At 32.0% G+C, this 13,441-nt stretch overlaps 1 protein-coding gene across 1 annotated transcript; it reads right to left on the bottom strand.

Moving 5' to 3' along the window:
* Positions 1-1,493: 1,493 nt before the first annotated feature.
* LOC132758595 (uncharacterized) lies at positions 1,494-12,986 on the bottom strand. The gene is made up of 3 exons (XM_060750287.1): positions 12,860-12,986; positions 8,566-8,674; positions 1,494-6,455 (listed from the first exon to the last, which is right to left on the bottom strand). The coding sequence occupies exons 1-3, from the start codon at positions 12,935-12,937 to the stop codon at positions 5,692-5,694; spliced, it is 951 nt and encodes a 316-aa protein (XP_060606270.1). The 5' UTR covers positions 12,938-12,986; the 3' UTR covers positions 1,494-5,691.
* Between the last annotated feature and the right edge of the window lie 455 nt (positions 12,987-13,441).

The following is a 13,441-nucleotide window of genomic DNA, read 5'->3' as shown; positions in this document are numbered from 1 at the left end:
AATTAGATATTAACTTATCAACTCAGTCAAAACGAAAGCAAAATAAAGGCTACTATCGCAATAGTTTTCATATTTGATTTAATTTACTGTATCTCTTATGTTATTGTTGATGAAACGTCTAAAGCAAACAATAAAACAATAATATCGTATCCAAAAGAAAACTTATACTATTGGAGTTTTGTATCTCAAGTAAAGACCATTTATCGAAACCTTAAATATGTCATTCAAAATCGATATTTTCAGCCTTTTTCTTATTTTTTATTCTGTATGTTTGACTAGTATGGGATAAACAAGAGCTGTCACAGGAGACCGCGAAGCTCGACTAATAAAATACTGGACGTAGTAAGGAATAAATAAGTATAGAAGAAAAATCAATTATAATATAAATATATTTCTTTTTATGACAAGAAGTAATTGTTGTAAACATGAATTCCAAGTTCAAGGGGGAAAAATTCTGGAAATAGTCACACTAGAGTTATGGACCTTGTCACAAAACGTGTGTGTAATGATAAGAAATATATATTTGAAGTTTAAGATAGATACCTTAAAAAGTAATGAAGTTATAATAATATTTCTTAAGAAATTTTTAAGTTCAATGGGAGATAAATCTAAAAATATTGCTTCGAGAGTTATGAACCTTATCACATAAGATGTGGTTGATTATCAGAAATATGTAATTTGAAGTCTGAGGTAGATACCTTTAAAACTAAAGAAGTTATAGTAAAAAATAACATTTTTAAGTAAAAATCTTAGTTAAGAGGGAGATAATTCTTGCAACATTGGTACTAGAGTTATGAACCTTGTCACATAAGACGTGGTTAATGATAAGGAACATATATTTGAAGTTTGAAGTTGATCCCTTAAGTAATAAAGAAGTAACAGTAAAAAATAATAGTTTTTAAGGAAAATTCTAAGTTCACGGGGAGATAAATCTGAAAATATTGGTGCTAGAGTTACGAACCTTGTCACATAAGAAGTGGTTGATGATAAGGAACATATTTGAAGTTTGAAGTTTATACCTTAAGAAAGTGAAAAATATTTTATCACACACACATGTCCGTAAATATGGTATTGCAGGGCTGTGCATATATTTTGACGTGAAGTCATTAGAGTTATACAAACATAGCGTAAAGATGCACTAAATGTTAGTGTTATACTATAGGCACGTCAATGAAAAATAACTCTTATTTCCGTTTAAACGGTCTTTAATTTGGGTATGTGATAAATAGAATATTAAATTCGTGTATGTTCATTACTGAATTCATTGCACTCGTTGAAAAAAATAATATTATGCTCGCCAGAGGCTCGCATAATATCATCTTATTCAAATCATGCACTAAATTCAGTATTGAACTTACACCTCTATTTACTGCACCAAAACTTTAATCTGAAATCTGGACGCGGACGCCGACGCCCACGCCGGGGCGAGTAGGACAGCTCTCCATAATACTTCGTATAGTCGAGCTTAAAATTGACAACACAAAAACTTATTCTAGGATTACATTTATTTGAAATATACTGTATACATTGTGCAGCTATGTTGCATTATAACATAATAGAAATAAGGTGTACCTAATTATGATTGACATGTACCATCAGAATTGCAAAATAACAAGGTTATTTATATTTAGCAAACCACTTACCGAAACGAAATGTAAGAGATTTAATACATTACCATGACAATTTTTATCATTAAAGGGACTCCACTGAGCTTTTATGACATGACGGGACCGGAAATAATTGCTCAAGATTAATGTTCCATTCCTTGTAGGTCTAAAGAAATAACATGTGTACAAAAAAATTTGAGCATTCACTCACTCTGTTTTTATAGAATAATTGTTCTGGGAAAAAAATGACTTAAAATTGAAAATCGTTTAAACGTTTCCCTTGAATTGGGCTAAACATAGCACAAAAATACTATTTTCACTTTATTTCTTAATGATATTATGCATATCTTACTATTTTCAGAGCCCCAGGACAGGTGATCTATATCAGAAAGTCAAATATTATGTTTTTGGCTTTTGAACCTCAGTGGAGTTCTCTTAAATTAGATACAAAAATGTTTTATTTGCTTTAAAATGTGTAACTAAGTAAACACAAGAAGCTACTCTTATTTGAATTAATCTACGAATATAACAGCTGGTGTTGACAGTACATGTTAAAAATTCTGTATGTTGTAATTAAGGTTGTAACCACACTTGTGTAAAATTTTATATATGTATATAATTATGCTTCTAAAACAATTTTCAAACATCAAAGAATATGTAAAATAATATTATGTACTGCAAATATTTGTTCACATTATAATATTATGTAATCATTAAAATAATTTAATCATAAAAATATATGCATTCATTCTTATAGAAAAATTTGCCTTTGACTTTATAGAAAATAAATTTCTAATTACCTCCCTTCATTAACATGAAATGTAAATTCGGTAATATCTTTACAAATATCATGCTTTTTGGAACTAACAATATCGATAAATTATATTTATGATTTAAAACCATAAAAAATGAGTTACACCTGGATCTTTAAACAAATAAATTCTCAATTTGTTCAATGTTATATCATATGGCGTATTTTCAGCTTACTCATTTCTGACTTGTGACATCATGACGTCGCCAAATCAGGAAAACCAATTAGTTGAATCATATTTTTCTGGATTTAAGTGACACTATGCCCATCTTTATGTAAATGGTGATTGTACAAGTAAAAGTAAAAACAAGCATCACATTTTAATTACCATGATTATTTTTAATTTGATTTTCTTCTTCACAAAAATTATCAATATTCTGCTTGGATGGTCTAAAATTCTATAAATGAGCAGCGCCATGACAAAACCAACATAGTGCGTTTGCGACCAGCATGGATCCAGACCAGCCTGTGCATCCGCGCAGTCTGATCAGGATCCACGCTGTTCGCTATCAGTTTCTCTACTTGTAATAGAGTTGGTAAGCAAACAGCATGGATCCTGATCAAACATTAGCATTTTTGAGGTTTAATGTGTCATTAAATAACAAAACAAGATGGTATAGAATGATAAATTAGAGAAGTCTATCATCTCAATAAGCAAGCTTACACCTACACAAAAGAATTACTATGTATAAAATAGAACAGAACCGACAAAAACTTATATAAGACTCTCATACTCTCATCATTATAACAATACATATACATTCTAATATATAATACATTTTTACATACAAGCCAATTGTATTATAATAATATACAAAAAAAATCAAATATACAAATGTATTTACAAAAACAACCGACAAGCAAGGACACTGCTTGACTTTTTCTTACTTCTTAACTCAAACAGACAATTCATCATAACTAACAATACATGTAAATTCTGATATATAATGCATTCAGTCATCAGTCATTCAGTCATCAGTCCAGTATATCATCTCTAAGTATGGACCTGAATGCCAGTTCTCAAGAAAATATATTCTTTACCATCAAAGGACCCCATTGGAAATAAGTTCTCTATTTTATATTGAACTTTCATGGGTTATCCTGTGTTGTATATATTGTCTTGAAGTCAACAAGATCTTTGATTTAATTATGAATGTAAAGTTATTATTTTTCAATTAATTACTGTGTTAAAAACAATGTGATAGATATATCTGTGATAAATTGTCTTAATTTGTTTTGTAATATGACATATATATATACACAAATAAATCAATCAATCAATCAATCAATCATTCTTTAATACAAGTCATTTTTTTATAAAAATATACATACAAGAAGACCAAAATGGCCCTAGATCATTCATCTCACCCATAGAACTCATCAGAGTAATTACCTAGACAAGCATCCTGACCAAGGTTTGGTGACAATTTAGTAAAAAATGTGACCACTAGAGTGTTAACAAGGTTTTTCCATATTTGGGCGGTATGACCTAGTTTTTAACCCCAGGTGAGGTGACCCATATTCGGAATTGACCTAGAAATCATCAAAACAACTTTCAGACAAGTTTCCAGGATATTAGGATCAAAACAGTAGCCACTAGAGAGTTAACAAGACTTCTATTTTTAGCTCCTGTGACCTAGTTTTCATTCAAAATGATCATGTTCGAATTTATTCGAGTAATTACCTAGACAAGCATCCTGACAAAGTTTGATGATGATTGAGGCAAAAATATGACCACTAGAGTGTTAATAAAGTTTTACCATATTTGGGCAGTATGACCTGTTTTTTTCCCCCAGTTGACCCATATTTGACTTTGACTTAGAAATCATTAAAACAAACTCCACAATATTCAGATCAGTAGCAGTAGCCACTAGAGTGTTAACAAGATTTTTCTATTTTTAACTCCTGTGACCTAGTTTTTCATCTGATATGACCCATGTTCAAACTCATTCGAGCAATTACCTAGACAAGCATCATGACTAAGCTAAATGACATTTCAGTAAAACATGTGACCACTAGAGTGTAAACAAGCTTTTGCCATATTTGGGCGGTATGACCTTGTTTTTGACCCCAGATGACCAATATTTGAACTTGACCTAGAAATTATCAAAACAAACTTTCAGACCAATTTCCAGGAAATTTTGATCAAAACAGTAGCCACTAGAGAGTTAACAAAAAATTTCTATTTTTTGCACCTGTAACCTAGTTTTTTTAATCTGATATGACCCATCTCTGGTGAGCTAAAAATCAAATATGTTTACAAGAACCACCGCCAAGCAAGGGTAACACTTAACTTTTTCTTATTTCTAAACTCAAACAGCAACAAATCATCACAACTAACAATACATGTACATTCTAATATATAATACATTCATACATACAAGTGATTTTTATTATAATAATATACAAAAAAACATCAAATATATTTACAAGAACCACCTCAAAGGAAGGACAACGGTTTCTAAAGTCAAACACAATAGAGGAAGAATATTGCAGTAAAGAATTCTCCTAGAAAACATTCCTTTCTTGTACAAGATATAATTAAATATTCATATGTGACCTTGACAGTCAAAGGTCATTTACAGATGAAAGCCATACTGAAACTGTTCAACATGATGGTGTTGTCATGAATATTCTTTGTCCAAGTATATAGTTTTACATTGAAACTGAGAAAATATTTTGTAAATATTTATCTAGCTAAATTATTTTAAGATTTTTATTTCCAGATTCCTTTCAATTTTCATGAAAATTTTGAAAATGTATAATAAAGTAAAATATTGTGAAGCTGACAAAGAAAATAACATCCACTTTGCAAAGGCACTTTCAACCCATGTAAATTACAAAAAATGGTCAAAATATGCAAAATCAACTCTTACTATGTTAGTAACGCAGTAGAAATATGGTGAAAATTATTGAAAAATCGGCCATTTATCTCAAATAGCATAGACATTATTACTTTTATCTTCAGTCTTTTTAATTTTCATAAAACCTCAATACATTTTTCTCAAGTTTGGTTTTCTTGAAATATTTGGCTCATCTTGATGCATGCAGCTTTAATGGATTTTCTCTGCTTTGAATTTGGAACAGTCCATTTGAATATATTTAACAATTTCAAAATACAAAAAATGACAACAGTATATAGCCTGATCAGTCTGCACATTTATGAAGGCTGGTAAGGCTTTATACTGGTGGAAAAGGGCTTATCACTTTCAGTTTTACATAGCAGGTTTAGTGTAAAAAAAGATATATCATGCACCAGTTGGATTTTTTAAATTATGTAGGATCATCTGAAGTTTCGTCTTCATCATTTGGTTTTCGCTGTTTTTTGTAGTAAGGTTGAAATTTCTGCCTTTTCTTCTTTCCTTTCTTAGGCCCTGTATGAGTACTATATGGACTTGGACAGTTTGTAACTGGGTGGTTTGCAGGTTCAAACCCTGCTGTTGAATTATTTGCAGATTGACTGTGTGCAATCCTGTCGCCTGCATATGGTTGGTTAAGGCTAGCAGGCACAAGCTGTTTTGATGTTGACGGATAAATAAATAAATCAGCCGGCTTTGGATCCTGATTTCCAATAGCAGTATTAGTAGCATTGACATCAGAGATGCTTCCCTCTTGTGACGTTTGACCAGTTCCTCCAAATGAATATTTAATTACTTGACCAACAGCTGGACGAACCTTGCCCAACCATAATTGTTCATCCGTAGGAGTGCCAGCAACCTGTGGTGCTGATCTTGAAGGAGACAGGACTCTTTGGTCATTATCTTTGGCCTTCTTTGTCAAGGAAACAATATTTCTTTGGGACTCAAACATAGTATCTCCATTCTCGAATTCAGTGTTATGACCCTTTATCATTACAGGTATCAAAACACCATCATTGTTTTTCACCCACTCAATACCAAGCATGCTTGTGGCTGCTACCAATTCTGACATTGCAATGGGGACATTAGGAGAAAACACTTTACCTCTAGCCTTCATATATGTGTTGATATGACCTGCGATATCAACAACTTGGGTCTTCCTGCTACCGTTCATATACTCTGGAAAGAAACAGTAATTATTAACTATGTAATTACTTTTCATCTTTAAGACGTTTAACCTGCATGCTTTAACCTGGTGAAATTTACTACAACTGGTCAAAACTTTTTATCTTTTTATGGATTTGAGAACATAAAATATATACAAGAGCGATCTGTAATCACATGTGTCGCCTCATGATGGCCAATTTCATGTTGGGACAAATTTTGTGACAGACGGACAGACAGACGGACAGTGCACAACTAGACTTGGTACTGATCATTCCTGTAAAGTTTGGATGAAATTGCACCTATAGTTTTTGAGGAGTAGTCCGGACAAGCTTTTGTGTATCTGGCAACACACAGAAAAAAAACACCTTTTTATCAAAGGGCAATGACTCGGCCAAAAATCATTCAACCGGAAAACCCGTGCAATATGCGCAAGAACTTGAGCTACAGATCAATCCTGTAAAGTTTCATTGAAATTGCATTAGTGGTATAAGAGAAGTAGTCCGGACAAAACTTTAAAAATTAAAAATTATTAAAGGGCCATAACTCTGACAAAAATCATTGAACCGGAAAATGCTGACAATATGCACAACTAGACTTCATGCTGATCATTTCTGTAAAGTTTAAATGAAATTGCATCAGTAGTTTATGAGGAGTAGTCCGGACAAGCTTTTGTGTATCTGGCAACACACAGAAAAAAACACCTTTTTATCAAAGGGCCATAACTCGGCCAAAAATCATTCAACCGGAAAACCCGTGCAATATGCGCAAGGACTTGAGCTAAAGATCAATCCTGTAAAGTTTCATTGAAATTGCATTAGTGGTGTAAGAGAAGTAGTCCGGACAAACTTTAAAATTAAAAATTATTAAAGGGCCATAACTCTGACAAAAATCATTGAACCGGAAAATGCTGACAATATGCACAACTAGACTTGGTACTGATCATTTCTGTAAAGTTTGGATGAAATTGCACCAGTAGTTTATTAGGAGTAGTCCAGACAAGTTTTGTGACAGACGGATGGACAGACAGACAGACGACGGAGAAGTGATCCCTATATGTCGCCACTACTCCGTAGAGGCGACACAAAAATTGATAACAAAATATGCAGATTTGTTTTGACTAAGTCTGAATTTTAATGACATATAAACAACAACAACAAAAAAATGAAACAATTAGGATATGTTGCCCTGCTTTTTTTAACTTTGTCTTTTGACGTCTTATCTGTGATATGCAGGCTTCATAACCTCTGGGGCCCTTTTCATAATTTCATTTTATTTAGTTCCGCCCAGTGTTTTCTCGTTTAGAGCACACGCTTTTTATAACATGGGGACCATACGCCCCTTTTCATGGAATGGCACTACTGTGTTACATTGAAGGTTCCATGATAACCACCGTATGAACAAATCTGCGGATGTTTCCAAATTTAAAATTTAACCATTTCATGTTTAAATGATGAATTCTGTTTAAGCCGGTGCTAGGGGGCGTGGACGGTAGTTAGCACTTGACAGTACTGTCCATGAACAGGCTCAATCATACCTAGCCTGCAAAATCTAATTTTGCTGTTTTTGGCCTTTCTTTAGGGATTCATATTTTCTCTATTTGATATATATTCAGACCAAACAATCACTTATAACCAAACTGACATTGTTAGTAATCAAAATATGACCTTAGCCTTTAATGACCATGACTGTTTCTGTCAAATATTGGATGTAGCTGAATTTATGTAAGGCTTATATTGTCATAACTTTGTTATTTATATAGGATATGATTTATACTGATGATCATTTTATTGATTCAAAATCTCAAATCTTCTTTATAACTAAGAGTTTACTGCTACAGGCATGGGAGTTGTTGCTTCTGTTTCTTTTGTGTGTGTGTTTGTTTTTTGTTTGTTTTTTGTTGGGTTTTTTTTTTTTTTTTTTTTGGGGGGGGGGGGGTTTCGTTGTTTATATTGGTCATATAAATTCAGACTCAGTCAAACCAAATCTGCATTTTTTTGTTATAAAATTTATTTTTGCTGCTGTTAACAAGAGTTTCAAGTTAACGTATTTTACAATTTCAGTCTTTTTAATGATATACTGAATATCAGTTGAAATATACAAAAACGTACAAAACAGAACAAACCTTCTTCCATGTCCAATACATCATTTAGAATGTCAGGTGATGTTTCAAACTGTATTCTTGTTGTTACATTTACATCTGGTAACAGATCAATATCACCATTGCTTTCTACCTGTTAAAAATACATGTAAATCACATGAATTATGAATATACTATGTCAATATTTTAGTGATTTTTAACTATTCCAAAAGATTGTTAAAACTAATGTTTAAGAATTCTATAAATAAATGCACGCATATCGGCTTGGATAAATGTATACTTATTTATATAAACAAGTCTCATTTTTAGAGGCCCATTGTGCTCAGAAACACTTTTATTTTATTTTAAAAAAACTTTTCATTTTTGGTGTCCTGTTATATTTCCCAGAAAGTTATTAATTGGTCAATTACCTTAATCATATTTTGCTTCAAGTGCCTTTTGGCAGTAAGTACATTTATAGTGACTAGTGACATGTGGGTTTTGTTTATCAAATAGTAAAGTAAGTTACAAAGTTATGACAATTTTAGCTAAATTCAATAATTTGACCTGGACAGTCAATGTCATGTAATGGTTAGAGTTGGTATTAAAAACAAAAACGTTATTTCATATTAAGCATTCTTATGTTATAAATAAATCAAATTTGTAAATTATTAACAAAGTTATGACAATTAAACAAAACACTGTAAAAATGAATACAATGTTTAAATAAATAATTGATGGTCGATTTAAGGTCAAGGTTCTTTTTTATTTTTCAAAAGTTAGTTTTGTCCCCAATAAAAATATAAGTATGTATCTAAATAACAAAGTTATGACAATTATTTTCAGCAATCTGACATTGACTTGCTATTTCTATGTATGAAGATCTGCAATTACAAAGTTATATACAGCCAAATGTTGCAAAAACAATGAAATTTCAATTATTTGACCTTCAAGGTCATTTATAAGTCAAGGTCAAAGTTTTATTAGCTCTATTTTCAAAACATTTTCCTAATGAAAGAATTTATAGTCAAATATTGCAATAATCAAGAAAAATTCAAGTTCAAGGTCATTTATGAGTACAGGTCACGGCCAATTTGGTTTATTATATTGAAAGTCTTGTCCAAAAGATTGTTGTGGCCAGGTATGAAGACAACTTATTCATAAATTACAAAGTTATAGTCAATTTTGAAAAATAAATCATGCAAAATTAAAAAAAAATTGACCTTGGAGGTTAAAATTATTTATGAGTCATGGTCAAGTTAGGTCTAGTCTTTTTAATGGGAGACACAGGCAAAATTTTCATTTCTTGGTTTTGAATGTTTCATTCATTATTCTGTTAATGTCCTCAAAACAAATACTCTAGGCAGTCACAGGAACAAAACTTTTCTCCTAATAAAAAATAAAATTTCACCAAAGTTGTCAAAGTGAACTCTGGAAACGTTAAAGAACATGTCAATTGAACGACTTAGACTTGTTTCAATCATATAATAAGCAACATATCTGTTATTGTAACATCCATGGTTTTTCAAGTCAAACTAGAAATGTGTCACTGTTTTGTCAATCTTATGATTCTAGGTCAAATATTTTTTGAAAACTAAAAATCTTTTACTAAGTTAAGGGCAAGAACTTTACAAATACTGAATAAATCCACAAGCAAACCCCAAGGTGCATAAGTACACATGCTGACCAACATTCTTGTAAACTTTCAGGCTTACAAGTGAAATACTTTTTGAGCTATGCAAGTTGAAAATTGCAAATTTATACTACTGTAAGACAAGGGCAATAACTCTAACAAAACTGAAAAAAATCCACATGCAAAGTCCCAGGTGCATAGCTTCACAGTGATGTGAATCATTATTCCTGTAATTTAGTGATGTTGATCATAATTCCTGTAAAGTTGGTTGATTCTAACTTAAGCACTCAAGGAACAAATAACAACATAATGAAACGGTTTTTACTAAGTCAAGGGCAATAACTCTAAAAATACTAAATAAATCCAGACAAAAATACCCAGGTGCACAACTACACATGCTGATCAACATTCCTGTAAAGTTTCATGACTCTATGTCAAATCCTTTTTGAGTTACATGCGACACAAGTTGAAAATTGCAAAATTTTACTAAGTCAAGGGTGATAACTCTAAAAATACTAAAAATATCCAGACAAAAATACCCAGGTGCACAACTACACATGCTGATCAACATTCTTGTAAAGTTTCATGACTCTAGGTCAAATACTTTTTGAGTCACATGCGACACAAGTTGAAAATTGCAAAATTTTACTAAGTCAAGGGCAATAAATCTAAAAATACTAAAAATATCCAGACAAAAATACCCAGGTGCACAACTACACATGCTGATCAACATTCCTGTAAAGTTTCATGACTCTAGGTCAAACACTTTTTGAGTTACGTGCGACACAAAAAAGAACGGACGGACGGAAGGACAAAAATTAAGACCTTGACCTTGAACCTAGTGACCCCAAATTCCACCCAAACTTAAAGAACCACATGAATTATGTTCTTCTAAAATGAGACATGAAACAAAATACAAAGGCTGTATAAGAAAAAGTGTAAAAATTCTATTGTTAGCACAATTAAGTGACCTTGACCGTGTGACTCCCAACACTAGGCCATCCAAGGTATATTAGTAGTGGATTCTCACCATTATATACTACTTATGTTCCTTCCAAGTAAGACAAATATCAGTCTTTAAATAAAGGCTGTATAAGAAAATGTTTAGAAATCTATTTTGGCACCCCTGACCTTGACCCACTCACTCCTTACTCAATATATACGAATAAGGTCATACAAGTTATCTTACTTAATACGAAAGAAATATGTCCTTCAAAAGGATGTCTTCATGTAAAAGTGTAAAAATCAATTTTTAGCACTGGTTACCTTGGCCTAACTGACCCCTAACTCAATCTAAAGGAAGTGCATGTATACCATGCAAGTTATTATCCTACCAAATGTGAAAAACATCAGTCAAACAAGTTATTTTTAAAATCCTACAATGCATGACAAAGTTGCAGAGTGGACACAAATGTGTGCCTTCAAACTCTTTACTGTATGTGTGAATTTGACCTTGGAGGTAGGGACATGGGTCTTTGACGCAACATGTGGTCTTGATGTGGCAGACATTCATGCCAAGTTATTTTAAAATCCTTCAATGCTTAACAAAAATACAGTCCGGGCACAAATGTGTACTTTCAACCTTTAAGTGTGACCTTGACTTTTTAGGTAGTGTCATGGGCCTGAGATGTGACATGTCACCTTGATGTGGCAGTTTTTTATGCCAAGTTATTTCAAAATCTTTACACTGCATGACAGAGCTACAGTCCCGACACAAATGTGTACCTTCAAACTCTTCTTGTGAGAGTAAGTACCTAAAAACTGTAAGTGTGACCTTGGAGGTGGATCTTGGATAAGACATGTCCCCTTGATGTGGTAGGCATATATGCTTGGTTATTTACAGTCCGGACACAAATGTGTGTACCTTTAAACACTAATTGTGGGAACTCGCAGTCAGTGTGACCTTGACTTTTGCGGTACACATCATCATGATGTAGGCGATATTTGTGCACGACAGACAGTCGGACTGTGCGATTACTTGGCAGACTTACCTGCCCTTCACAGTGAACTAGTTTGAACCGAGTATTCTATATAACTGGGCCAAAAATTATTATAAGGTTATATGGGTGTTTACAATGCATTCTTATTTTGATAGTGAACAGGTATTTCAAAACCTTTGATAGATTTTACCAAAACATTAACCTGGCGAATATAGTAAAAATTAGATACATGTACTTGCAAAAAAATGATATACTGGTTACAAATATGTTTTGAAAATAATCTTTGTTAAATCTACAATACATTATTAATTTTGTTTTGTTTGCTTGATTGGGTTTTATGCTACACTAACACAGTATCTAATTATAGGTCATAATGGCGACTCACCAGTTTTAAGTACATTATTATATCAAAATATCATCAAGGTTGTAATTGTTAAAGTCCATTCAGAGATTAAACAGTTTGTTAAAATCAATAACCATAAACAATTACTTATCATACCATCCTATTGATTTCTGTTGACATTGTGCATGTCTGATAAATTTAACTTTATCAGTAACTTAATCAGACACCTCATGGCAAAATGTAAGAATGGAATATTTTTACCTAAACATATTATATACATGTATTTATTCATAACAACTCAAAAGTTCATACAAAACTTAACAAACATATGTTTATAAACCAGTTATGCATGTCAAACTTTTATAACATTTCTTTACATTTGCATATGTCAACAGGGATGATTCTGATTTTAAAGGAACTCACCTTTGTGTGGGACTTTCCAGTTGTTCGCTCTATCAATCTGGTTTCCATTCTGGAAAAAATAACAGTAAAAATTTTCATCTATTTTTTACTATTCATGATTTGTTCATATGTTGATGTCCCAAAACCATACTGATGCTTTTGATAAATTTATCTGCCTATTTAAATCAAAAAAATAAAAATCAATAATTACCTTGTCCTTCAGGCCTTAAACCAAGGGACCAAAGTTAGAAGACCATCCTATGTATGTGTCTACCAAATACGAAAAACATTAGTCAACGACTAATTTAGGTTATAAATTTAACAAGTATTATTAAGTATTATAAAGGGAGGTAATTAAAGAATCAAACAAGGTGGCATTATAGATCTTAGTCAGCACACAATTATCACTGTATGACCTGTTCATAAAATTGTTTGATACATATCAAGTTATTCCCGGGAAATGAATTATTATGTATTATAAAGGTAGATAATTATCAAACAGAGTTATTGTTCTTTAACATTGCACTTTCTCTAACTAGATTCTATAACCATATGTGGTTTCAATAAGATTTTATTGACAGTTTTGAAATTTTTCAATGAGAT

This window comes from Ruditapes philippinarum, unplaced genomic scaffold (assembly GCF_026571515.1).
Source record: "Ruditapes philippinarum isolate M1 unplaced genomic scaffold, ASM2657151v2 ctg7245_1_1_1_1, whole genome shotgun sequence".
Classification (NCBI taxonomy): Eukaryota; Metazoa; Mollusca; class Bivalvia; order Venerida; family Veneridae; genus Ruditapes; species Ruditapes philippinarum.
Note: the sequence above shows the minus strand (reverse complement) of the source record. Positions and strands in the feature narration are given on the sequence as shown.